Here is a 24,585-nt window from a genome sequence, read left to right as displayed (position 1 = left end):
ACCCGACTATCAGCCGATACGTCCCTGAGTGCCACAGCGTGCGGGGCACAGTCGGGGAGGCCCCGATGCCGCCCCTTCTGTTGCACAAAAGAGTGCAGGTCACCGCTGACCCGCTGTGAGGGGGCAGGGTCCTGGCGGAGGCCAGCAAGGGTGGGCCAGGGCAGGCGAGCAGGGTGGGCCCTGTGTGCAGGGTAACTCGGGCCTGACCTGCGTGAACTTCCAGGTTAACGACAACACCAGTGCGGCGGGCTCTCCTGGGGAGGTGCTGTCCCGCCGGTGTGTGACCCTCCTGAAGACGGCCTTGCGCCCGGACATGTGGGCCAAGTCGGAGCTCAAGCTGCAGTGGTTCGACAAGCTGCTGATGAGTGTGGTAGGTGCGGGGGTCGTCGGGACAGGTGGGCCCTGAGCCGCCCCCCTCCGCCAGTCGGGGCTCCTCCCACTGCTGTTCTGGTCACCGGGAGAGGAGGAGAGAGCGCCGTGCTTCCCCCTCCACCCAGGTAGAGCTAGGAGTCTTGGAAGCAGAGTAGTGCCCTTGCTTTTCATGGACTCATTGCTTAAACCGACTTACTGGCTAGCCTGGAATAAACACGTTAGACTTAGTCAACAGTCTTTAAAATGAAGTTGAGTTTTTGAATACGGATTGAATAATAAACATGGCACTGAATAGTCAGGTGTTAAGAGAGAGCCCTCAAGTGCAGATCTTCTGATGGCTTTTTGGATGTTCTTGGTCCTGTGATTGTCCAGAGGTTGCAGAAGCTGCTCTCTTGCCTTATCCGTCTCGTTACCAGGATGCAGTTGTGTGTCTAGGTCTCTGGTGAAACCTGAAAGCTTTCAGTTTGAAGATTTTAAAACCTGCGGTAAATGTCTGTTACTTTGTGCTGCAAAGATGAGTGTTGCTGTTCAAGTGTACTGAATGGTCCCACAGGTTTCCTGTATTACAGGAGCTCCAGAGCGGTAGGCCCGGTGGGTCCGCAGTGCGTGCTTTGATTCTAGCCTTAGGCTTCACTGCTAGATATCTCAGATTTCTTTCCTCTGTTTCTCTTGGAAAGGGAATTATTTTTCTATGAGAATTAGTCACCGTTGACTCCAGCTTAGCCCCTTCACGGGCTTACATTCTCCAAGAGCAGTGGGTGTGCTCACACGGACGTCTGCCTTTTCCCCAGGGTCCACCTCAGAGTAGCATCCATGCAGGGCGCGTGTGTGTGTGTGTGTGTGCCACAGACACGAGTGTCCTGAAGCCAGACTTAAATCCTTCCTGTGGACCTTGGTGCTCTGTTTTCTTTTTTTTTTTTAGTGCTGACCATTTGTGAAGTTGATTTTACAATACAGTTTCAAGGATATTTGCTTTTGGAAGGATGTATGTAGTTGAACTAAAAACATGAAAGGAGAAAAGCAAAATTCATTGCAGCGGTTGCCTTTTTAAGCCAAATACTAATGTTTTTCGTGAACTTCTTAAAGGAAGTTTGACTAAATACTTAAGGCGAATTTATTGAAAGGAAGATTGTGAAATCCCACTGTAGTCACAGAATATGGTGCCATTTATACGCCTGATGTGTTCAGCCCTTGGTGGTTCTGGGTTTTTTTGGCTTCACCTCCCAAGTGCTCAGTGGCACGGGGCTCGGGTTTGGCTTGCCCCTCCCGTTGCCGGCGTTCACGTGCCTTCTCATCTGTGCCTGGCCCGTGCCCCCCGTTGCAGGAGCAGCCGACCCAGGTGAACTACGGGAACATCTGCACCGGCCTGGAAGTGCTGAGCTTCCTGCTCACCGTCCTGCAGCCACCCGCCATCCTCAGCAGCTTCAAGCCCCTGCAGCGCGGCGTGGCCGCCTGCATGACGTGCGGGAACACCAAGGTGCTGCGGGCCGTGCACAGCCTGCTGTCCCGCCTCATGAGCCTCTTCCCCACCGAGCCCAGTACGTGGCCAGTACGCTCCTCTCTCTCTCTCCTTTCAGCCTGGCTGGGTGGGCCCAGAGCTTATTACTGAGACTGCTCCTCCCTCCTCCGCTTGCCATATAAGCCATTTTATCATCCAAGCTTTTTTTTTTGTACCATGAAACTTTCTTTAAAAAAAAAAAAGGTTGACATAACTTCACAGTCAAAGTCTTTGCATTACATTTTTTGGTACACTTGGGAAATACAGTTTCTCTTCATCAGCTAAACATTACCGTTTCTGTAAGGTTGAAAGAAAGTTCGGTTAAAGCATTTTGGTCAAGTGTTGAACTGCTGGAAAGATAGAATTTTGGCATGTTTTCCTTGTGTTTAGGGGGTTGAGTTGAGGACTGGGGACATGAAAGGTGGTCACTGAGCTCCGTTAACTGGGAGCCATGCGTCCTGGGGTGAGGGTCACCATGGGTCCCAGATGATGAAGCTCAGAGCCAGCCTGGGAAGAGTCAGTGTCTCTCAGAGCCGGGCAGGGCCCGCCAACCGGCCCATGGCCCCACAGTCCCACTCCTGTTTCAGGCACTTCCAGCGTGGCCTCCAAGTACGAGGAGCTGGAGTGCCTGTACGCGGCCGTGGGCAAGGTCATCTACGAGGGGCTCACCAACTACGAGAAGGCCACCAGCGCCAACCCCTCCCAGCTCTTCGGTGAGTGTGCACCCCTCCTGCACACGTCTCTCTGCTCGCTTGGACGGGCTTCCCTTCTGGGAGGGGCACGGCGTGTCGGGAGGAGCTCTGAGCCAATATGGTGTTGAGAATGTCTGCGAGTGGCCGGGCGCACACAAGGCCAGGTCCCCTGGGGTCTTGGAGATGGAAGACCCCCGCCTGGCCTCAGAGCTTCTTCCTGCCTCAGACGCATGTGATCCTCCCCACCCCCCATCTCCAGGGTTGTTTAAAGGTCCATGGTGTAAGCTTTTATGGGACGTTTACAGCTGATTCTTGAACAATTTGGGGCCTGGAGCGCCGACCCTGCGCAGGCGAAAGTCTTCTTGTGAGTGTAGTCGGCCTCAGCGTCTGTACAGGGTCTCGCTGCGTCCACCGTGTCTCGTCTGCAGATTGAGCTGACTGAGGATCGAGTAGCGCTGTCGTGTATATGGCTGGAGAAAAGCCACACAAGTGGACTCGAGCAATTCAGACTTGTGTCAGGCTCAACGGCAACGTCGACATTTCAGATCAATCTGTACTTTTGTCAAAAACGGCCCATTTTTGTCTAGCGCATTGTTTAAATATTTTTAGGGGTAATTGACATTTTTGTGACTTACTCAGTTTTTAGAGACTCAGAAACCCCCTGGCGCTCTCCCCCTGCAGGGACCCTGATGATCCTCAAGTCCGCCTGCAGCAACAACCCGAGCTACATCGACAGGCTGATCTCGGTCTTCATGCGCTCCCTGCAGAAGATGGTGCGCGAGCACCTGAGCCCGCAGGCCGCCTCGGGCAGCACGGAAGCCGCCTCAGGTGACGCGCTGGGCCGGCCCCACCTCGGGCCGCCACGACTGGCAGCTCCACTGCCCACTGCTTTCGTGTTCATCATCATTTGCTCTTAACAGAGCGATTCCGAACGTTTCATTGATCTCGAGAGTCAAGCACTCTTTTAACGTGAAATGCTTTTTAAGTTTGTGATTGTAAGAATGAAGAAATTTTGAGGAACCTTTGCCACTAAATGAGAGTTACCTAACAGTTTTGCTGTAAGCAGAGATGGCTAAATCAGAGCCACTGTTTCTGAAGAATGAAGTCTCAGGGTCCAGACCCGAGCTGTGAGCTCCGGAACTCGGGTGACGTGTTGTGGGGAGGGGAGCTGTGGGAGTCGCACCTCTCAGCCCGCCGGGGCTGTGCGCGTGACTCCAGGGCTTGGCCGAGCCCCCGGTCTCGTCAGCTCTGTCGTCCCCTGCCCTGTGAGGAGGCTGTTGTTGGGCCGCCCTGGCACGGCAGTGCGGTCAGAGCCAGGAGGCACTTCCCACGCCGGAGCTCTCGTTTCGGGGTGAAAGCGTTCTGGGGAGGATGTGGGCGGGATCCAGCCGCTCTGGTGGTGGGGATAGCCAGTGTCTCTCCCATGCACAGGGACCAGTGAGCTGGTGATGCTAAGTCTGGAGCTGGTGAAGACTCGCCTGGCCGTGATGAGCATGGAGATGAGGAAGAACTTCATTCAGGCCATCCTGACCTCCCTCATTGAGAAATCCCCCGATGCCAAAATCCTCCGGTCCGTGGTGAAAATTGTGGAAGAATGGGTTAAAAACAACTCCCCGATGGCAGCCAATCAGGTGAGCTGGGCAGGGGCTGTGCTCTGGCCTGTGGGCCTTCTTGAGAGAAGGTTCAGCCGTCGCTTTCTAAGCGCTTCTGCAAGTTCTCAAGCAGAGTATTTTTTCTCTCCAGTAGTTGCACTCATGGGATTCTTTTTTTAAGTTGGATTTTTCTCACTGTGCTTCACAAATTTTGAACAGAAACTTGAAATAACTGGTTGTGTAATGTAGTTTTACTTCTGTTAAAATGTTAAATGAGCCAAAAATAACAATGATGAGGGACTGTTACTTGGTGACTAAGATGCTAGCAAACTTCAGTTTGTTTTCTAGGTTAGTTGCTTTCTCTCCCAAGTGAGTTGTAGTCCCCCAGGAAAATTATGTTGGCACCTGTCTTGATCTTAAGCATCCAAAGAACCATTTAGAAACAACCTTATTTTACCTGACAAGACTGTAGGAGGTTAAAAATCAGTTGAGCAGATGGCTGAAATACTTTTGAACATGTCCTGTCTCAAATAATTGACTCTTAAATTTCTGCAGACACCTACACTCCGGGAGAAGTCCATTTTGCTTGTGAAAATGATGACCTACATAGAAAAGCGTTTTCCAGAAGACCTTGAACTAAACGCCCAGTTTTTAGACCTTGTTAACTACGTCTACAGGTAATCACCGCAGCCGAGCACGTCGCGTGTTGCCCCTGCTACGCTCTCTGACCCACTGGCGGTGTGACTTTTTAACCTTCTCGTATATAACAAGCGTTCAACGTTCACTCGTGTGACACACAGTGTGGGTCAGCGCCATCAGTGAGCCTTTTCTTCACACGTTCCAGGGATGAGACGCTGTCGGGCAGCGAGCTGACCGCAAAGCTTGAGCCAGCCTTTCTCTCGGGGCTGCGCTGTGCCCAGCCGCTCATCAGGGCCAAGTTTTTCGAAGTTTTCGACAACTCGATGAAGCGTCGCGTCTACGAGCGCCTGCTCTACGTGACCTGCTCCCAGAACTGGGAGGCCATGGGGAACCACTTCTGGATCAAGCAGTGCATTGAGGTAAGCTGGGTGTCCACACCGACGCAGGGAGGCAGACGTCTCCACCGCAGAACCGCTGTCCTCTAGTAGGAAGGAATTGACCAACAGCCAGGAGGTGGAGCGGCCAGGCCAAGCCGGCCTCACAGCACGCGGGCTCTGACCACTTAGCTCACGGGGCCAGGGAGCTGGAGGTGAGGGCCCCCACAAACAGTCAGGCTGTTTCAGTGGATGCCGAGTCAGATGGCCTCCGTTTCTAACTAGCTTGTGGTCAGTTGTTTGTATGTATTCCTCATTATTTGGCTTTATTACCAGCAACCAGGTTTCCTAGGCAACCTAGGTTTCCCGTAGAGAATGGGAGGTTACGCATGCCGTGCACACAGGCTGTTGACTACGTCTGCAGGGAGTCACAGCTATCTGACATGCCAGGCTATGAGATTCTCCTTGTGGGAAAGGAGGGACTCGTGGCCGGGCTTCAGGGAGAGCGTGTAGGCACGTTCCCACCAGAGCTGAGCGTCCGTTCTCAGCGCTGTGAGCAGCAGCAGGTGGGATTCTGTGCTGATGGCACAGTGGGCAGAGGTCCCCGACTTGTTCTTTCAGGAGGCCGTCGGTTATATCAGGTGCCAGGCTCTGGGTCAGGTGGTCAGAGAGACCTTGGAGGAGGGGCTGGCCATTCTCCTCTGCCCGAAGGTCTGGCCTGTCTCCAGGCGGCACCAGTGCATGGCCCCACATTTCTCTGCCTTCCTTCTCGCTCCTCACAATGGAGCCGGGAGTGTCCTGCCAGGGCTCACCCACCGTGTGCTGCCTGGCACAGGCTGCCTCTTCCTGCCAGCCGTGCTCATGACCTTTCTCGTGGCGAAGCAGATCACATCGCTGCTTGCCTTCGTGCCCAGCACACGGTCTAGGCTCCAGGGCCCGGTCTAGCTGGTGTCTCTCTCCAGCCCGCTGAGACATGGAGTCGGGGGCACCTGAGTGGGGACAGTGGAAGGGAGGTGCAGGCTCCTGTCTAGGTGGGGGCAGCGGGATAGAGCCAGCCAGGCGCTGGGGGTCAGTGCACGTGTGTGCCCGTTGAGGTGACTCGGAGGTCACCGGGGTCCCCACGCCTGAGCGCCAGGCGCAGGTCCCAGGCCTCTCCTCCCCTGCGTGCCCCCAGCTCCTCCTGGCCGTGTGTGAGAAGAGCACGCCCATCGGGACCAGCTGCCAGGGCGCCATGCTGCCCTCCATCACCAATGTCATCAACCTGGCCGACAGCCACGACCGCGCGGCCTTCGCCATGGTGACGCACGTCAAGCAGGAGCCCCGGGAGCGCGAGAACAGCGAGTCCAAGGAGGAGGTAGGGCCACACCCACGCCGCCTCTGCAGCCAGCCTCCCGGCGCGCTGGGAAGATGCTCTATCAGCCGTGGGGGTTCTAGGGCAAGAGGGACAGATCAGAACCTGTCTCTGCTGATAGGTCTGAGTGTGGTGCCCGTTCAGTTACCTACTGTTTCCTTTTTGTGTCAAGGTATAGTTGACGTACATCCTGTTCATCTTGGGTACAACGTGAGGATTTGGTATTTGTGTGTTGTGAAATGATCACAGTAAGTCTAGTTAACATCCATCACCACACATAGTTACAGGATTTCTTTTTCTTGTGATGAGAACTTCTAAGATTTACTCTCTCAGCAACTTTCAGATGCACAGTGCAGCATTGTTAACTGCAGTCCCCATGCAAACGTGACACCCGCGTGAGGAGTTTATCTTTTCACCAGAAGTTTGTGCCTTTTGCGTGTCTTGGCCCGTTCCACCTCCCACCCCCCTGCCTTTGGCAGCCGCCCGTCTGTTCTGTGTTGATGAGCTTGTGTATGTCTTTGTCTGGCATATATCGCTGAGCACAGTGCCCTCAAGGTCTGTCCATGTCGCAGATGGCAAGATTTCAGGGTAGAACTGATGAGCATCTGGGGTTGCCATTCAGTTTTGAGAGCAGTCACTTATCACGAGTTGGTACTGCTGAGGACAGGGTCTTTTACTCTCTGCTGATGGTCCTCTCCAAGTCAGAAGTCGCCCACGTTGTGTCCTCACGCACCGCTCTGGAGAGGGACGCTGTCTTGAAGGAGCCGTGTCTCTAGCTGGTTCCACAGGCCACCTACTCTGGCCCTCCTGGGTCTCCACCCAGTCTGGCTGGGGCAGCCCAGGAGCCCGTAACTAACCATCAGGGCTGAGCCTCGGTCCCGAGGGTTGTCGGGACTCCGTGTGGGGGTGGGGACAACCCTCAGGGCGTGGATCTGTGAACGTGCCCTTTAGGCTGTCAGCCCGTGGAAGCTCAAGCTGGCCGGAGCGTTGGATGTCAGAAGACAGCCAGTTGGTACTGGTGGAGGAAGGCACTCTCTTTGCTCTGAAAGGGGTGGTTTGTAACCCTTGTGTGTGACATCTCTATTTATTTCATTAACAAATAAGAATTTTGAAACTTTTCACTTTGCACAGGAGATCATTCGGTGATGGGATCTTTCCTTTCTGTAGTCCTCTGTGGAATTAGTGGCAGCTTTGACATGACTCACAGGCAGCTTTGGGCTTCCCTTGTGGCTCAGCTGGTAAAGAATTTGCCTGCAATGTGGGAGACCTGGATTCGATCCCTGGGTTGGGAAGATCTCCTGGAGAAGGGAGAGGCTACCCACTCCAGTATTCTGGCCTGGAGAATTCCATGGACTGTGTAGTCCATTGGGTCACAAAGAGTTGGACACGACTTCACTTTTACTTTCACTTTTTTGATGTGACTTGTTTTCATTCTCAACAACACACACCAAATGTTCCATAACCTGACTTCAAGCCCAGTCTTGGCGATGGGATGTTGACTGTTAACTTCCCAGAAGCTTCAGACAGAAATCAGATCCCTTCGTCTTTGGGGATGAGGTGTGTAAAGCCCTGTGCCCACAAGGTGCTGTGCATTAGCCCCGATGATAGTCTTGATCCAAGTGAACAAGTCTGTGCTGCATTCTCAGGAATGGCAGGCGATGATTCCTAGTAGTCTTTATAGTGCTTAAAGTTGTGCTTTCTTTTTTATTTTCCTTTCTATAATCCAAACGTGACAGCAAAATGCTGACATTTTTATAGCATCATGTAAGAAAGCGCTAGATCTGGTCTATCTTTATTTGCTTGTCTTTTGTTTTAGAACTCAGGATTATTTAAATAATCAGACTTCCAGGAAACTGAAGTTTTACTTGGCAAAAATGTAACAAAAAGCTTACGAAAGTTGTGTGTGTTGATTTTCTTGAACTGTTTGACCTTTTGGTTTTGCATGTTTGTTTTTTGTATTCTTTAGGATGTAGAGATTGATATTGAACTGGCTCCTGGAGATCAGACCAGCACGCCCAAAACCAAAGAGCTGTCTGAGAAGGACATTGGAAACCAGCTGCACATGTTAACCAACAGACATGACAAATTTCTTGATACGCTCCGGGAAGTGAAGGTCTGTGCGAGTCTGGGGGAATGTTGGCGGCTCTCCCCTTCCCCGATATTTTGAACAGTCCGTGAGCCTACAGACTCCCCCATTCAATGTGGTGGCTCTCCGCGCCCCCCGATATTTTGAACGGTCTGTGAGCCCACGGACTCCCACATTCATAGCTTGAGGTGAGCATTTCTGGGGGCAGGTCCGTGATCACTGAGAGCTTTGGCCTCTGCTGTGTTAACGTGGAGCCAGGAGCCGCCTGCCCGGCGGGCGGTGGGCGGGGAGCGGCCATGTGAGGGCAGCCAGGTTGGTTTCAACGCGGCCTTCCACGCAGGGCAGCCTGAGTAGCAGACAGGAGCATTCTTCACTTGACTGTTCTCTCCCGCTTTCTGTGGAATGTTTGTATCCTGGGCCTCTGCGTTTTTGACAGGGACATGGTCTGGGGTTAGCTCCCTTCCTGGTCTGCTCTTGGGTGAAAGGGACAACATGATCTTGACACATGTGTGTCTGTCTCAGCTGCAGGGCCCACTGTGGGCTGGCAGGCATGTGCCCGAGCACCTCTGCATCAACTCTGTGTTGCTATGTGGGGAGGTGGGCTTCAAGCTGCCAGAAACCTGACTATGAGAAATTCACACCTTAGAGACAGCGGAGCTGTGGGCAGAGGCAGCCACGTTTGTGGATTTGATGTGCCTGTTGGGTCCCCAGTTTCCAGCTCTGGCCCCGGTTGTGGGGCGTTCTGGTCCAGTCCTGTCCATTCCAGTTGCTTGTCCATCTGCTCACTGTTCATTGCAGAGACTCCGACCTCTCATGGTTCCTGATTTCTTCTTCAGAATTACACCTGCTGGCAAATAACATAGATTCTCGCGTGTAGTTCTGTTTCCCCTTGGTATCTTCAGCAGCCTTTGCTTTGATGGCATCTGTGTATCTCTTGCTTGCACTTTCCGGGTCAGCGTAGTGTTCGTACTTGGATATGGTGAAATCAGTAATGTAAGAGGTGCCCTGGGAGGTTAGACATGTAGGCATGTCACTGAGCCCCTTTCCCGCGTCCGTGCTAGCTGCTCAGCACAGTAGGAGGGGTCTGTGGTGCCCAGAACTCGGGCTTCACTTCGGCACGACATCCATTCAGGTTCTGAACGTCAGGCAGTGGAGCAGCGTCGGGTAGAGTGGGTGGTCCTGCTTCCTGGGCAGGGAGTTTGGGCGGCACCCGCGTGGCGGGGGCCTGGCGCCAGACGGTCTCTCCCCCTGCAGACGGGAGCCCTGCTCAGCGCCTTCGTCCAGCTCTGCCACATCTCCACCACGCTGGCCGAGAAGACGTGGGTCCAGCTCTTCCCCAGGCTGTGGAAGATCCTGTCTGACAGACAGCAGCATGTGAGTCTGTGTTTTATTTAAGTCCTCTTTTGAAAAATGCAGTTTTAGCTTTTGAGGGGTGTTCGTGAAAGAAACTCTTGATGAAGTTTCAAAGGCTGAGGGAACTAGCGTTATCCAAGCGTGAGTTATCACACGCGTGCCAGACGCTGGGGGAAAGCAGGAAGGCGGGCTGGTTCTCACACGAGGCCCCGGCCAACCCCAGCCCGCGCTTGGGTTTCAGGCTCTGGCGGGCGAGATCAGCCCTTTCCTGTGCAGTGGCAGCCACCAGGTGCAGCGGGACTGCCAGCCCAGCGCCCTCAACTGCTTCGTGGAGGCCATGTCCCAGTGCGTGCCGCCCATCCCCATCCGGCCCTGCGTCCTCAAGTACCTGGGCAAGACCCACAACCTCTGGTTCCGCTCCACCTTGATGCTGGAGCACCAGGCCTTCGAGAAGGGGCTGAGCCTGCAGATCAAGCCCAAGCAGACAGCCGAGTTCTATGAGCAGGAGAGCATCACTCCACCCCAGCAGGTGAGGCCTTGCCTCGCTGTGTTCACCCGTCCTGATGAGCCTCTCCCCGGTGGTGGCAGATTAAGGGCTGTGAAGTCACCCTGTTGGGGAAACACGGTATTCCCCCACCGAGCACTCAGAGACCGCGTTCTGTTCCAGGAGATCCTGGACTCCCTTGCGGAGCTCTACTCTCTGCTGCAAGAGGAAGACATGTGGGCGGGCTTGTGGCAGAAGCGCTGCAAGTACTCGGAGACGGCCACGGCCATCGCCTACGAGCAGCACGGCTTCTTTGAGCAGGTAGCACCGCCGGGGAACCTCCGGGCCTCGTGGGCGGTGGAAGGCGCTGACGGAGGTTCTGTGGTATTGTGGCCTCAAGGCAGTTTCTGTCTAAATAAGAAGTTTCCTGATTTCTTGGAAGCATGTATTTGTCCACATACAGACTCTGAGATTGAAGCCTCAGTTTTAGAGACGTGAACACTGACGCTCAGTCATAAGTTCTTTACTGTCAGTGATGCCGGCGTGGATGCTTCCCGTCCGCAGTCCTTGGTCCTGTTGGGGTTGGTGAAGCGTGAGAATTTCATCCCCCTGCCTGTCCTTGCTCGGCAGTGGGGTCGCTGAGCATGGCCGCAGCCCCGGGTAGGACGCCGAGCCACAGAAATTCCAGAAGCAGAGGCACAGCTGTGGCCCGGCTGCCGTCACTGACAGGTGGAGACCTGTGCGAAGTCCCGCTGCTTCTGCTCAGGGCAGGAACTCAGGCGCCAGCTCGTCCACTCTCGTTCTCTGGGTGGAGATGCTGAGAGCCCGAAATGGCCCCGGGTCTGCGATCCGGCTTGCCCTAAGTAATTGAACAGTGGTCGTGCAGCAGTTGCTAGGTAAGCAGCAGTTTGAAAGCGTTATTAACTTTTACAGGCGCAAGAGTCGTATGAAAAGGCGATGGATAAAGCCAAGAAGGAACACGAGAGGAGCAACGCTTCCCCCGCCATTTTCCCAGAGTACCAGCTTTGGGAGGACCACTGGATCCGGTGAGCTGAGCGGGGACATGGCCAGAAGTCACTGAAGGGAGCCAGTGGAAAGTCTGAAATTTTCCCTGACAAGTATTTTTAGAAAGGGGCTCTGCTGCTCTCTTTATGGTCCCACGAAGAAAAGTACAAACTAAAATTGAGAAACAGCTATTAAAAGCTTGAGTACTTGAGTGTGTGTTGGAGAAAGTGACTGAGTCCTGCCTCCGCTGGCCCGGAGCTCTGCTCTGCTGTGGGGGTGCTGTTCTTGCTGCTCCAGGGGGGCCCCTGCTTCAGTGCCTCGAGGACCGCGGCACCCCACAAAAGCCCACCCTTTTCTGTTGGGGGAAACATTTTTTCCTTTCTGTGTAATGGAAGTAGCTTAAAATCACTGAGTTCGGGCCGTCCTTGGTCTCCAGGTGTTCTAAGGAGCTGAACCAGTGGGAAGCCTTGACGGAGTACGGCCAGTCCAAAGGTCACATCAACCCTTACCTGGTCCTGGAGTGTGCTTGGCGGGTGTCCAACTGGACCGCCATGAAGGAGGCGCTGGTGCAGGTGAGGACCGTACCCCCCGCACCGTGACCTGTCCACACAGGGTACAGTCTCTGCAGGCACAGGGACCCTTTCTCCAAAGCCCCGAGTCTCGGGGGGGGTCTCCCTTCACTTGCATCACACAGGGTACCTTGGCAGATGCAAGATAGCTCTTGGGAAGTAAGAGTTACTTTTGGTTTTCACGAACATCTTTCCTGAGTCTGAGTTAAATGATAACTTAGTTTTAGTTCATCCTTCAGTTACAGGAAGTGTCAGGTGTGGAGACTCGGGACTCTGAGACACTGGGAAGAACAGAGGCTGTTTTACCGCTGGATTTGGTTGGCAGAGGCGCTGCAGGTGTGAGGGTGGTGCCAGTGCAGGGCCGGGCTGTCAGTAAGGTTGTGGCAGGAAAAGCGGTATCACATTCAGAGCGTATCTTGTATCACAAAAGTGGTAACCGTGTCGTGTAGGTGAAGTCGAGCCCTTAACTTGGTTGAGCTGCACGTTTTTCAGAAGTTAAACTCCATCCGGAGGAGTTCAGTGCGAGACAGGAGAGTGGGCACCGAGGTGCGGGTCTCTCTCTCCCTGGGAGCCTCTGCGGGGCGTCGGCAGCCGGGGTTGACGGCCCAGCTCTGCTGCCCGAGCCCACGTCCCTGCCAGCGCCTCGGCCTCTGCCGCGCAGCCGTGCCTGTGGCTCGCTCCTCTCCCTCCTGTGTCTCTCCCCTGGCGCCCCTTCGCTGCTCCGGTTTTAACCTTTGCCCTGTGGTGTCCGTGTCACGGGGCTCAGGGGTTTGTACCGCAGTCCTGCTCTCGCCTTGCCCCTTGGCCTGGTAAGGGCGTATTTACAGTCACACCACTGGTTTTCCTTTCTTGACGTGTAGGCTCAAAGCGCACGGAGGTGACAGGCCGTGTGTTTGACAGGACTGACTTGAGACTTGACCTGTATTGTGGCTCCCGTGCGTACTTCGCCTCTGCTGCTGCTTTTGAACAAAATGCGGAAGGTGGGAGAACTGTAATAGCCACAGACCATTAACTACAGGGAGGTGATAGAGCCCAGGGTCTGCACTTGCAGGTTGGGTCGGGGAAGTGGCTCCTCTGAGGCAGGGAGTTACTCTGAGAAGTAAACCAGTCACTGTGTAAGTAAACAAAAATAGTTTACTGACAGGTTGCATTTACCATTGGTGGTTTTTTTTTTAATTCATTTTTAATGTTCTTTCTTTCTTCTGATAAGTATTATGCTTTATTTTATATCAATATAAAAATATTTATAGCTCACTCTAATGTTTCTTTTTCTCCTTTCCGAGGTCTCACTTAGCAGGATATGTGCAGTATCATACTGACCATAAGTCTGACAGATGAGTTTCTTCTTTTACAAGTTCTTGATTATTTTCCCCCAGTTTTAAGGCACTTACTGATTGGAAAAAGCTCCAAGTATATTAATGAGCACTATAGGTAATCTGCAGTAAATTAATTTCAAATGTTTTTGATAGTACTGAATTATTTACTTTTTCTACTTTTTATTTACTTTTAAGATTTATTTACTTTTTATTTCAATTTATTTACTTTTAAGATTTCAAAAAAATCTTTCTCTTATGTCTTACAATTATGCGGCTGCTTGCAGCAGTACATTTCTTGGTTTGATTTAATAAATGAGGTAATATTTTGCAGCAGAGGAAAAATGAGATGCTTTTGTTCTTAATGTTCCAGAGAGTAGGTATGATTAAACAAGTCCTGTCTTAATTAGTGTTTAAGTCCAGAAAATGTGAGACGGTAGGTTGTGATCGTAAAGGACCCTGTAGGAAGCAGTTGTGTTCCCAAGTTTGCCTCCCTGAGTTTCTTCACGATTGGGTTACTTAGAAGCAGGAAGGGCCACGGACATGAGTGTGCTCCAAGGTCAGATTTCACCAGACAAGGCCCGTGTCGGGTCAGCGCGTCGCTATGGCCATCACTGCTCTTGCCCTCTCCGGACTGAGAGCCACGCGGCTCTGATGTGTCATTTCCGTTGTCACTTCCAGAGGTGCTTCCGAATGAATGTCTTACTGATCTTGTTACAGCAAGTCCTGTAAAATTTTTTCAAGAATATCTCTGTGTTCTTTCATCTTCTTACATACAAAGAGGTTATTTTTGAAAAGACTTTTTTTTATTTACAGTTTTTAAAATGCTGATAAGTCAAAGGCTGATAAGATGCGATGAGTTCTAACACCTTCTTTAGAAGGTGCCGGGCACACGCAGGGGCTTTCCAGGCACATGTGGAGCCTCCGCCTGGGCTGAGGGGCAGACGTGATGCTGGGCTCCGTCTGCTCATCAGGAGAACTGATAACCAGGACACAAGAGAGATCTGGGGAACATTTTGCAGTGGATAATAAATGTGGACTTAAGTGACCGTAAAGTTTGTGAATGTTCACTCATATTCTTAGAAACCTGAATCGCTGTCTTCTGCTTCTGTATGTAATGTGGTGCAAGTTAGATTGATTTCTCAGGATAACAGTGTGAGTTGGAGACAATTCAGAATTATACGGATACTTACCAGAGTGGAGATGAGCACGTATTTAAGCCTTTTGAAATTCCCTGGCCGACTTTGTAGGTTTTTCACCTGGTGTATCATAACCGAGTCTTATCAGTTTCCCCTTTTTGGAACTAAAAGTGATCTTAAAGCAAGGAGCCTGTGGCAAGGCTTCGTAGCCAGAGATATTGGCCAAACTTTGGTGTTTGGAAAAGGAGAGTGTTCAGAAAAATATCTAATGCATCATCTCTCCAGAGAAAACGAGTGTCTGTTTGTAGCTTAATTGCTCTTTACTGCCTTGCATAACTGGCTACCAAAAAGTTTGCTTTTTGACTCTGTGCTGAGAAGAAGTATACCCACTGCCTCCGTGTGATGCTCTTCCCCACCCAGGTAGAGGTGAGCTGTCCGAAGGAGATGGCCTGGAAGGTCAACATGTACCGCGGGTACCTGGCTATCTGCCACCCCGAGGAGCAGCAGCTGAGCTTCATCGAGCGCCTGGTGGAGATGGCCAGCAGCCTGGCCATCCGCGAGTGGCGGCGGCTGCCCCACGTGGTGTCGCACGTGCACACGCCCCTGCTCCAGGTGGGGCCCGTCCCGGGGGAGGCTCTTCTCGGGGGGAGGGGGGTCTTCTCTCGGGGGGGTGCTTCTCCAGGGGGGCCCTTCCCAGGGGAAGGAGGGAGCCTTCTCCAGGGGGGCCCTTCTAAGGGGGAGGGGGGCCTTCTCCAGGTGGGGCCCGTACCCCGGGTGGGGGGCCCTTCTCCAGGGGAGAGGGGAGAGCCTTCTCCAGGGGGGGCCCTTCCCAGGGGGAGGAGGGAGCCTTCTCCAGGGGGGCCCTTCTCGGGGGGACGGGGGGCCTTTCCCAGGGGGAGGAAGGAGCCTTCTCCAGGGGGGCCCTTCTCAGGGGGATGGGGTCCTTCTCCAGGGGGTTCCTTCTTGGGACAGGGGGCCTTCTCCAGGGGACCCTTCTTGGGGGGATGGGGAGCCCTTCTCCAGGGGGTCCCTTCCCAGCAGAGCCCCTCCTGTTCAGGCTGAGGCTGTGAGTGGAGCTGGACGGCAAAGGAAACGCCTTCCCCCCCGTCCTCCCCCCCATTTGCACTCGGGCTCGGTGAGAGGACAGCTAGAGTCAGAAGGGAGAGGACTGAAACGTGGCTTCTGGTGTTCGGGGCGTCCGGGGGTTTCGGTGAAGGAAGACCTCCCTCAGGGGTGACTGCGATGCTTTTCTTGCTTGAGGAGTATGCTCTGATGCCCGCCGTGCCAGCCTCAGCGTGCTGCCGCTGTTGAGTCTGAGCAGGGCCTCTCCCTCTGAGACTCCAAGGCTGCAGTTAAGTAGCCTGCGCCTTGGTTTCTTTGTGTTCCATCCTCGCTGTTTCTGACTCGTTCAGCCACACGGGCCACCGGTCAGTGACTCCCCACAGCCCCCTTGTGCACACCGCCCCCTGCATGGAAATTCCTTCTTCCCATCCTCCCGGCCCCTGTGTGTGTGTGCACACACACGTACATACGTGCAGATACACGCACACACCCTGGGTTGTGCCAGCTCTTGACCTCTTTTGTCTGGCGCAGAGCAGCTCCCAGTGTGGCTGAATGAGGGATAACTGTAGGCTGCCGTTTTAACAGTAGTTCACAATGCTCACACTTTTTTCCCTCTGGAAAGAGTAGTTCTGAGACTTAAAACTGCTACATTAATTTTTATAGTGTAGTTTTTTATAGGCTTTTAAAATTATGTAGTTATTAATATACTTTGAATATCTTGTCTTCGTCATAGTGAACCAGAAGTTCATCGAAGCAGTTTTATCTCTTTGGTTTGATATTTTCCCTTTTCGTATCTATTATTTTGGGCTTGAAAGCAGTATATGTTCATTAGAAACCATACTTCGAATCCTGGATTTGGATGTTTTTCCTGACCAACATGCGTGTACGATGCTCTCTGGTGCCGGGTGGTGGCGCGGAGCGTCAGCGCCTGGTCAGCCACGAGATCCTGACGGCGGGCAGCCCCCTGCTGACGGCCGTTCTGCTTTTCACTTTCATCATGTGAGAAAATCAGTGCTTCGTTATTAAACAGGCCTTGTGTTAGGTAGCGTGAGTGTTCTTTGCACATTCAGGTCAGCTAAGCTAGACGTCTGGCAGGTTCGGTGTGTTAAACGCATTCTCAACTTCAGATATTTTCAACTTATGATGAGTGTGTTGGGACATGACACCATGGTAAGTTGAGGAAGCTCAGTGCTAAAACCTACTGAACTGTACACCTGAAAGGGTGCTTTCAGTGATGTTTAAATTATACTTTGGTAAAGCTGTTACAGTACAAATACCCATTAGGGTTTCAGAAATCTGAGTGTAATGAACTAAACTTGAAGTATAGTTACAGATGGAAAGTGAATTCTTGTAGACAATTTTTAAAATTAAAAGCAAACAAAAGGATACTGTGTCCTGAACTTGGTGCTGTGTTTGGGGGTTCAGACAATTCAGAGAGTTTAAAAACATTTCTCCTCAAAGAGTTAGGCTGGAGAAAGAGGGCATATCCGTAAGAAGCCAAGTTTTACGGGAGCGTCTGTGACTCAGTGCCATGTGAAGACAAACACAGATAAACCCAAGATTCAGAGAAGGGAAGAATCGCTGTGGGGAACGGAGTGTGAAATTTAACAGTGTGGGAAAAGGCTCAGAGCTGCGCCCCAGCCCCCACCCCCAGCCGAGGGGCTCCAGAGGGCACCGCCCGTTTGCAGCCAGCGGCATGTGTTGGGTGTAAAGGGGGGGCGCCTGGAGAGATGGGTAGGCGGGTGGTGAGAATACATGTGTCAGCCAGGAGAGAGCATCAGAGCCGTGTTCGAGATGATAGACATGGCCCTGGGGTTCAGATGTTGACGGAGGAAAGCTTGAGGGCAGGAGGCGTTGTCAAAGACCTACTGAGAGCCACACTCAGCGGGGGGCAGAGGGAGGGCAAAGGGATAGTTGTGGGGGCGGGAGGGGGGCGGCGTGGACCCCGCTGTTCTTTAGGCTCCAGTGTCACGGCAGCCGGAGATGGAGGTCTTTCGGGGGGGGGTGGTGGTATCCCGAGAGTCATGTGTGAGGCGTGGAGTAAGTCAGATGCCGCGTCTGAGTAAATCCCAGAGCATCCTCTTGAATCCTGGGCCCTTCACAGGAGACACTCTGGTCAGCTCTGCTTTGCCTTCCTCATCCAATCCTCGCGCCCTGCTCACCGTGGAATCTCTCACCCTGGTCCTCTTAGGCAGCCCAGCAAATCATCGAGCTTCAGGAGGCTGCTCAGATTAACGCAGGCTTGCAGCCCACCAACCTGGGGAGGAACAACAGCCTGCACGACATGAAGACGGTGGTGAAGACGTGGCGGAACCGGCTGCCCATCGTGTCGGACGACCTGTCCCACTGGAGCAGCGTGTTCATGTGGCGGCAGCATCATTACCAGGGTAAACCCACCTGGTCCGGCATGCCTCCACCATGTAATTTTCCAGACACCCACTGTTCTGGTTTCATGTCTTGGCTGTGTTTTTCTGTTTGTTCTTTTTTTTGTTTGTTTTTTCTTTTACCGAATCTTCTGTTTCTTGGCAGGTGTGGTAGAGGTGGTTGGTATGACGAGGGTAAAGATGAAGGTGGTGAAAGAGGGGAAGAATTTCCCTCCTTGTTCCCTTTCTCCACCCAGGACAGACTTGCTGCCAAACAGCTGCCTGTTGGCACCAGGGGCGTGGACCAGTGGGATCAGAGCTCTGGGTCTTGGCCCTTTTGTTCTGAAGGCCCCCCCACTCCTAAGACCTGCTCTCGGGGGGCTGGGTGGAGCCTTGCTCAGCTTCCCTGGGCCCCTCTGCTGCTTTTCCTAGACCTGCCAGGCCTCTTTTTATCCAGAGCAGCCTTAGCCAAGAGGGTAGCTCTCCACTGAGGAGTTGGTGCTTCTTAGATCATCCCTTTGATGCAAATGTGAGGCAGAGTAACGCGGGCTGATCACAGAGCTTCCCATGTTCATAAGCCGCCCTGTGTGTGTTTTTCATTTTTAATTTAAGCCTTAAACTGAGAAATGTCTGACGTGGACTGAAATGTCACTTCTTTCCTCTCCAGCTATTGTAACTGCATATGAAAACAGTTCTCAGCACGACCCAAGTTCCAACAATGCTATGCTTGGGGTTCACGCGTCGGCTTCAGCGATTATCCAATATGGAAAAATTGCCCGGAAGCAGGGCCTGGTCAATGTGGCTCTGGATATATTAAGTCGTATCCACACCATTCCAACTGTCCCTATTGTGGATTGCTTCCAGAAGATTCGACAGCAGGTCAAATGCTACCTCCAGCTGGCAGGCGTCATGGGCAAGAACGAGTGTATGCAGGTAGGGTGCCAGGTGGACCCAGTGCCCGTCCTTGCCCTGGCAGTGAGGGTCCCTGGGCCAGCTCCTGGCTCAGACACCAGGGAAAGGGACTGGACCAGTGTAGGACTCTTGGTCTCAGGGAGCAGTTCTGCCAGAACGAGAAAGGGACAGGAAGCCGCTTGAGTATTTGAATTATATGCCACGGTCTCTAATCTGCCATATACTTGGGTAATGTAGTTATAGAACGAAAACTAAAAATTGCAGGACTGTGGGGGTATATGGTAGATTTGGGCTATGTTCAGAGGAAAATTAACAATGAAACTGACAAGATATCTAAAGCTTTGGAAAAAATAATACCATTAAGATGTCTGGAACTGAGTTTGTGTTTAGTGATTCAGTTTAAATACTCCTTGTCACTCAATAAATATTCTAGGTAGGTAGGCAAGCCTCATCAGTTTAAAGTACATTTGTCAGTGACCTTTAGGACTTAACTGCCTGGATCAATATTTTAATGAGGTTTTCAATGAGTGTCTAGTAAGTTCAAGAACCTTTCTGTTTTTACAAACAGGGTCTTGAAGTTATTGAATCTACAAACTTAAAATACTTCACGAAAGAGATGACGGCTGAATTTTATGCACTGAAGGGGATGTTCTTGGCTCAGATTAACAAGTATGTATGTTATGTAGGTGGCGGGTGAGAGAAAGACTCATCAAATTATTTAAATAGTTGTTTGTAACTTAAAAGCAATGTGAAGATGAAGCTAGAAATTGACATGCGTTGGCATCAGTCATCAGACATGGTGTTCAGCTTTTGTATCTCTAGGAAAGTAGTAACTTGCAGCAGGATCAGAAAGCTGGCTTGAGTGTGGTACTTTTTAACTATGAGTTGCTTGACCATGGAACTGCCAATAATGGTTTCATTGCTCCATTTTCTCAGCGTGCTGTCTTGGGAACAGAGTTGATTCCTTTTATGGAGGTGATTCTTGCTTTAGAGGAGGGGTCAGTCAACTGGAAAACAGTGTGGTGGGTCCTCAAAAAACTATAAATGAAGAATTATGTCCTAGCAATTCCTCTCCTAGGTATTTATGGAAAAGAGTTGAAAACAGGAGCTCAAACAGGTAGTCGTTCATGAGGTTCACAGAGTTCTGTTTACAGTAGCAGAATATTGAAACTACTCAAATGACTGGATAAGCAAAATGTGGTGTGTACAAACAGTAGAATATTATTCAGCATGAAAAAAGAATGAAGTGGTATTTTCTTTAATATGTTGCTGTGCTTAGTCACTCAGTCGTGTCCGACTCTTTGAGACCCCATGGACTGTAGCCCGCCAGGCTCCTCTGTCCATGAGGATTCTCCAGGCAAGAACACTGGAGTCGGTTGCCATGCCCTCCTCCAGGGGATCTTCCCAACCCAGGTATCGAACCCATGTCTCTGGCATTGCAGGCGGATTCTTTATCGTCTAAGCTACCAGGAAATAAGTAACTTTTATTTACTAGTAAGAATTAAAAGCCTTTTTTAACAGGAAGTGACCCCTTGGAAGACCTGAAAATTCCATGGTCCATCATGAGCAGAGGGGTCCAGGCTTTCTGTGGTGAGCAGATTGTGTGATGAAGAACATTGCTGAATTTTCTTCTGATATCTTTGATCCAGGAATTCAACCATATGTGGAATTCAGGAATTCAGGCTTATATGTGGACAGACATGAGTTTTATAATGAAAGGTCTAGCACAGAATAATAAAAAATACAACCATGATTTTTAAAACTGTAGGATATTCCATTTCGAAGATGCTATGGCTATGGTAGTCTGATATTTTTCTTATCTGTTGAAACTTTTGTTATATGAAAATTACTTCAAATAAGGCTGGTAAATCTGAATTCAAATAGCAGATCTATGATATTTTAGTCAATGATTTATTTCATGCTTTGAAAATATTACCTTCATTAGAAGCGTGTTTAATATTTTTTCTTTCCACGTTTATAAATTCCCTATTAAGTTTTACCTAAGCCAATCTGATGCTTAAATGATTTTAAATGTCAACAATATAAAAATATAGCTAACATTTTTCTAAATGATTAAAGCTTTGCACCCCTTCATTTTGGGTTTCGCTGGTGGCTCAGATGGTAAAGAATCTGCCTACAATGCAGGAGACCCAGGCTTGATCCCTGGGTCGGGAAGATCCCCTTGAGGAGGAAATGGCAACCCACTCCAGTATTCTTGCCTAGAGAATTCCATGGACAGAGGAGCCTGGTGGGCTACAGTCCATGGGGTTGCAAAGAGTTGGACATGACTGAGTGACTAACACACACACATTCTCTTTCATTTAATTATTAAATCAAGTCCTTGCAGTTCTCCTGCACACCTCTCAAACATACCCATCCCACATGCACTTGGACTGCCTCAATTCAAGCCTCCTAACTGCCTCCAGTTTCTTCACTCTCCCACACATTCTCAACATGGTCACGAAGTAGTCAGATTTGTGTCTCAGAAGGATCACCCCACTATTCTGCTCAAAACCCTGCCCTGGCTCCTCACCACGCCCTGGTCTCACTTTTGTGAGCACGGTGGCCCTCGGTGATCTGGCGCACACCCACCTCTCCTGCAGGTCTCCCATCAGAGTGCTTCACACTAGACTAACCGGCTGTGAGAACTCTCTGCAGGACTCTGCACGGCCCCCCTTTCCTCATTACCATCCTTTTCATCCTGAGCTCTGGTGAACTCCATCATCCTTCACAACCCAGCTCAAACATGACTTCTTCCCTAAGGCCTTCTTAAGCCCATCCAACTCCGAAATTAATCACTCCGTCTTCTAAATCTTGTAGCATACCTTTTACTTACCACTTGCATTGTAACTATTCGTTTCTATGCTTGCCTTTTCTATATCACTGTAAACCTTTTGAGACCATGAAAGCAGTTTTGTGTTCGTTAAACCAAATTGTCTTTGCTTCAACAGTCTAAGTAATTGGGAGCAGGGATGGGATGTTTCCAGGGTGATCCACAGTGGCCGAGATGCTGCTGCTTCTCTGCAGCAGACATAAACCTCGTGTTTCTTTAATCACAGGGATCACCAGACCCTCTTGGATTAGCATACATAACACAGCTCTTAAATATGGGTTGAGTATTTCTGACTTTGTGCAAGATATGTACATTATGTTTTACTTTAAACCTTTTGGCAGGGGTGGTTGTTTAGTTGCGAAGTCACGTCTGACTCTCTTGTGACCTCATGGACCGTAGCCCGCCAGGCTCCTCTGTCCATGGGATTTCCCAGGCAAGGATACTGGAGTGGGCTGCCATCTCCTTCTCTAGGGAGTGAAGTGTTGACATGAACGTCAGTGTGGATGAACCTCAGAAACACTTGAGGCTGATTGAAAGAGTCTAGACACAAAAAGTTGCCGTCTGTGGGTCCATTAATGTGAGATGTGCGGTGGTCAGTCCACAGAGGCAGAGCAGCAGTAACTCCATGGGTGGCCACCGGGGCTGGGGGTTGGGGGCAGTGGGAGTGGTGCTTCTTGGTTCGGGGTTTCCCTGGGGTGATGACAATGTTCGCAGCCTCCGTAGAGGTGGTGGTCACACAGCGTTTTAAATGTACCAACTGCCCCCGAATTAGTCACTCCACAACGGCTGGTTTTCTATTCCATGGTGTTCACAGTCTCAATTTGTGTCCTCCCAGGTCTGAGGAAGCGAACAAAGCGTTCTCTGCGGCCGTGCAGATGCACGACGTGCTGGTGAAAGCCTGGGCCATGTGGGGCGACTACCTGGAGAACATCTTCGTCAAGGAGCGGCAGCTGCATCTCGGCGTGTCCGCCATCACCTGCTACCTGCACGCGTGCCGGCACCAGAACGAGAGCAAGTCGAGGAAGTACCTGGCCAAGGTGAGGCCGGAGGAAGTCACTTTGACCCGAGCCCTTCCCGGGAACCTGTAGTTTGGATGGAAGCTCAGCGACCTCCTGGTCCCTGCTGGGCATGAGGCAGCACACCGAGTCCGTAGGTTCTGTTTAAAGCTGGAAAGTGGAGGCCTGGACGTTCCTGGGGTCAGAGGACTTCTTAGCCGCAAAACCGAACCTGGAGTGTGGGTGGGTCTTAGAGCTCGGGTCTGGTGTGGCTGCGGGCCTCCCGCTGGACGGGGATTCCTGCAGACTGCGAGGGCTCTGCCAGGAGCGCGCCCTGCCGCGCGCCTCAGGCTCTGACCTCTCGCTCCCAGGGCCATGCACACAGGCCGGAGCCGGTCGGCTCTGGTCACAGGTGACGCTGAGTCCCCGGGTTCCTGCAGGGTGAGGTCGTCCCGTGGTACCCCACTGCAGCGCCGGGCACAGGGCTGTATCCACGTGTGCCTAGTGGGTGGCTGCTTGAGCCCGAGCACCCTCTCAGCATGCACCCTCTTGGCTTCCCTGGGAGACACATCCGAACAACCCAGAATCCATTCTTGCAGATAAGAATAGGTTGTTCCGCTTACTTTGTCCAATAAAGGTGAGGAGTTTTTAGAATTCCTTGATCTAATGTCAGAGTTTGGACTGAATATCCCAAGTGGTGAAAGCTGACTGTGGACACAGGCCGGCTGTAGTCATGCCGAGGAGCCGCCGCACGGCCCGGCTCCGGCTGTGCTTTCCTGTGGATGAGATGGTTTCAGAGCCTCCTGACAGCAGACGGCCAGCGGGGCCTCACGCTAGGGTGGTGGTGGTCCCCTGAGATCTAAGCAGAAGCCATTTTGTTCTGGGGAGATCGCAAGTGTGGGTAACAGGCTGGAGCCCGTGGGGTCCACATGACCACCGCTAGCCAGCTGACCAGTTCAGTTAGTAGTTGGCATTAAAGCTAAACCTTGACGAAAACTGTATTTAAATTCTCAGCGTCATTTATCTGTAAGCTTTATAGTGAAGTTTCATCATACAGTTGGGCCTTTTGTCCATGTTTCCCATGATGCCACGAAAGGTGCCCTGTGTGGCAGTTTAATGTCGGGAACGTCCCCTGACTGGAACCGGAGACTTTGGCTCAGCTCCCTGACTGCCCTTCTGTCTTAGGTGCTGTGGCTCCTGAGTTTTGACGATGACAAGAACACCCTGGCAGATGCCGTGGACAAGTACTGCATCGGCGTGCCGCCCATCCAGTGGCTGGCCTGGATCCCGCAGCTGCTCACCTGTCTGGTCGGCTCCGAGGGAAAGCTGCTTTTGAACCTGATTAGCCAGGTGGGACCTGCAAGCCTCTTTGGTCACAAAGTGTTTTCCCTTCACATCCTTTTTTCCGAGAAAGAAAATGTGCACGCTCAGAGTTTTGAAACTAAGATGGATGGGCAGGCTGTCACTTGACGTAAAGCAGAGGGGACAGTAGTTGCAGAGCACAGTGGGGTTGGCGGGCAGTGATCTGCTGGACTTACGGCGTCAGGATGCTGACTTCTTCTCTTACACACGTTGCCGCGTAAGATACACGTAAAGTACGCCCTCTGTTAAAATGCAGGGTCCCTGGCGAGCACTCAGGTTACTGACCAGGCGCGGGTGTCCAGTCAGTGCTCACGGCTGACTCCCCATCATGGGCTGGACTGGGAGCTCTGAGCCCCAGAAGAAAGCTTGGCAGGCTGTGGGTCTGTTGCTCTTGGTCCAGCTGCCCGGCTGCGCTGTTGGAGGCTCACAGTCGTGTGCACTGGGGCAGGCTGGGGGGATTGGGCCTGTAGAAAGGCTGTCATGACCCGTGTTTGAGGTCTGCTCCAGATTGTCGTCCTCTTGCGCAAAGGCCGAGAGGCAGGGGAGGGGCCTGAGCAGGGGACATGTGGATACCGTTTGGTCTGGGATTGG

The 24,585-nt window shown here is 51.9% G+C and overlaps 1 protein-coding gene across 5 annotated transcripts in view; it reads left to right on the top strand.

Annotated features, from left to right (window-relative positions):
- The window catches only part of TRRAP (transformation/transcription domain associated protein), a 90,365-nt gene that overhangs the window by 53,039 nt on the left and 12,741 nt on the right, over positions 1 to 24,585 (top strand). For 4 of the 5 annotated variants that reach the window (XM_055562505.1, XM_055562506.1, XM_055562504.1 and 1 more), the window contains 20 exons: positions 224 to 370; positions 1,697 to 1,910; positions 2,458 to 2,583; positions 3,244 to 3,390; positions 3,994 to 4,193; positions 4,710 to 4,831; positions 4,999 to 5,212; positions 6,342 to 6,521; positions 8,485 to 8,631; positions 9,859 to 9,978; positions 10,199 to 10,486; positions 10,625 to 10,762; positions 11,375 to 11,487; positions 11,883 to 12,018; positions 14,888 to 15,079; positions 17,721 to 17,916; positions 18,560 to 18,825; positions 19,373 to 19,473; positions 22,473 to 22,674; positions 23,818 to 23,989. In XM_055562505.1, the coding sequence (XP_055418480.1) occupies positions 224 to 370; positions 1,697 to 1,910; positions 2,458 to 2,583; positions 3,244 to 3,390; positions 3,994 to 4,193; positions 4,710 to 4,831; positions 4,999 to 5,212; positions 6,342 to 6,521; positions 8,485 to 8,631; positions 9,859 to 9,978; positions 10,199 to 10,486; positions 10,625 to 10,762; positions 11,375 to 11,487; positions 11,883 to 12,018; positions 14,888 to 15,079; positions 17,721 to 17,916; positions 18,560 to 18,825; positions 19,373 to 19,473; positions 22,473 to 22,674; positions 23,818 to 23,989 (3,421 nt within the window). Of the gene's footprint in view, positions 1 to 223; positions 371 to 1,696; positions 1,911 to 2,457; positions 2,584 to 3,243; positions 3,391 to 3,993; positions 4,194 to 4,709; positions 4,832 to 4,998; positions 5,213 to 6,341; positions 6,522 to 8,484; positions 8,632 to 9,858; positions 9,979 to 10,198; positions 10,487 to 10,624; positions 10,763 to 11,374; positions 11,488 to 11,882; positions 12,019 to 14,887; positions 15,080 to 17,720; positions 17,950 to 18,559; positions 18,826 to 19,372; positions 19,474 to 22,472; positions 22,675 to 23,817; positions 23,990 to 24,585 lie in introns of all 5 variants that reach the window. The other variant, XM_055562502.1, reaches the window with a different exon arrangement.

The sequence above is a fragment of the Bubalus kerabau genome, chromosome 23 (assembly GCF_029407905.1).
Source record: "Bubalus kerabau isolate K-KA32 ecotype Philippines breed swamp buffalo chromosome 23, PCC_UOA_SB_1v2, whole genome shotgun sequence".
NCBI lineage: Eukaryota > Metazoa > Chordata > Mammalia > Artiodactyla > Bovidae > Bubalus > Bubalus kerabau.
Note: the sequence above shows the minus strand (reverse complement) of the source record. Positions and strands in the feature narration are given on the sequence as shown.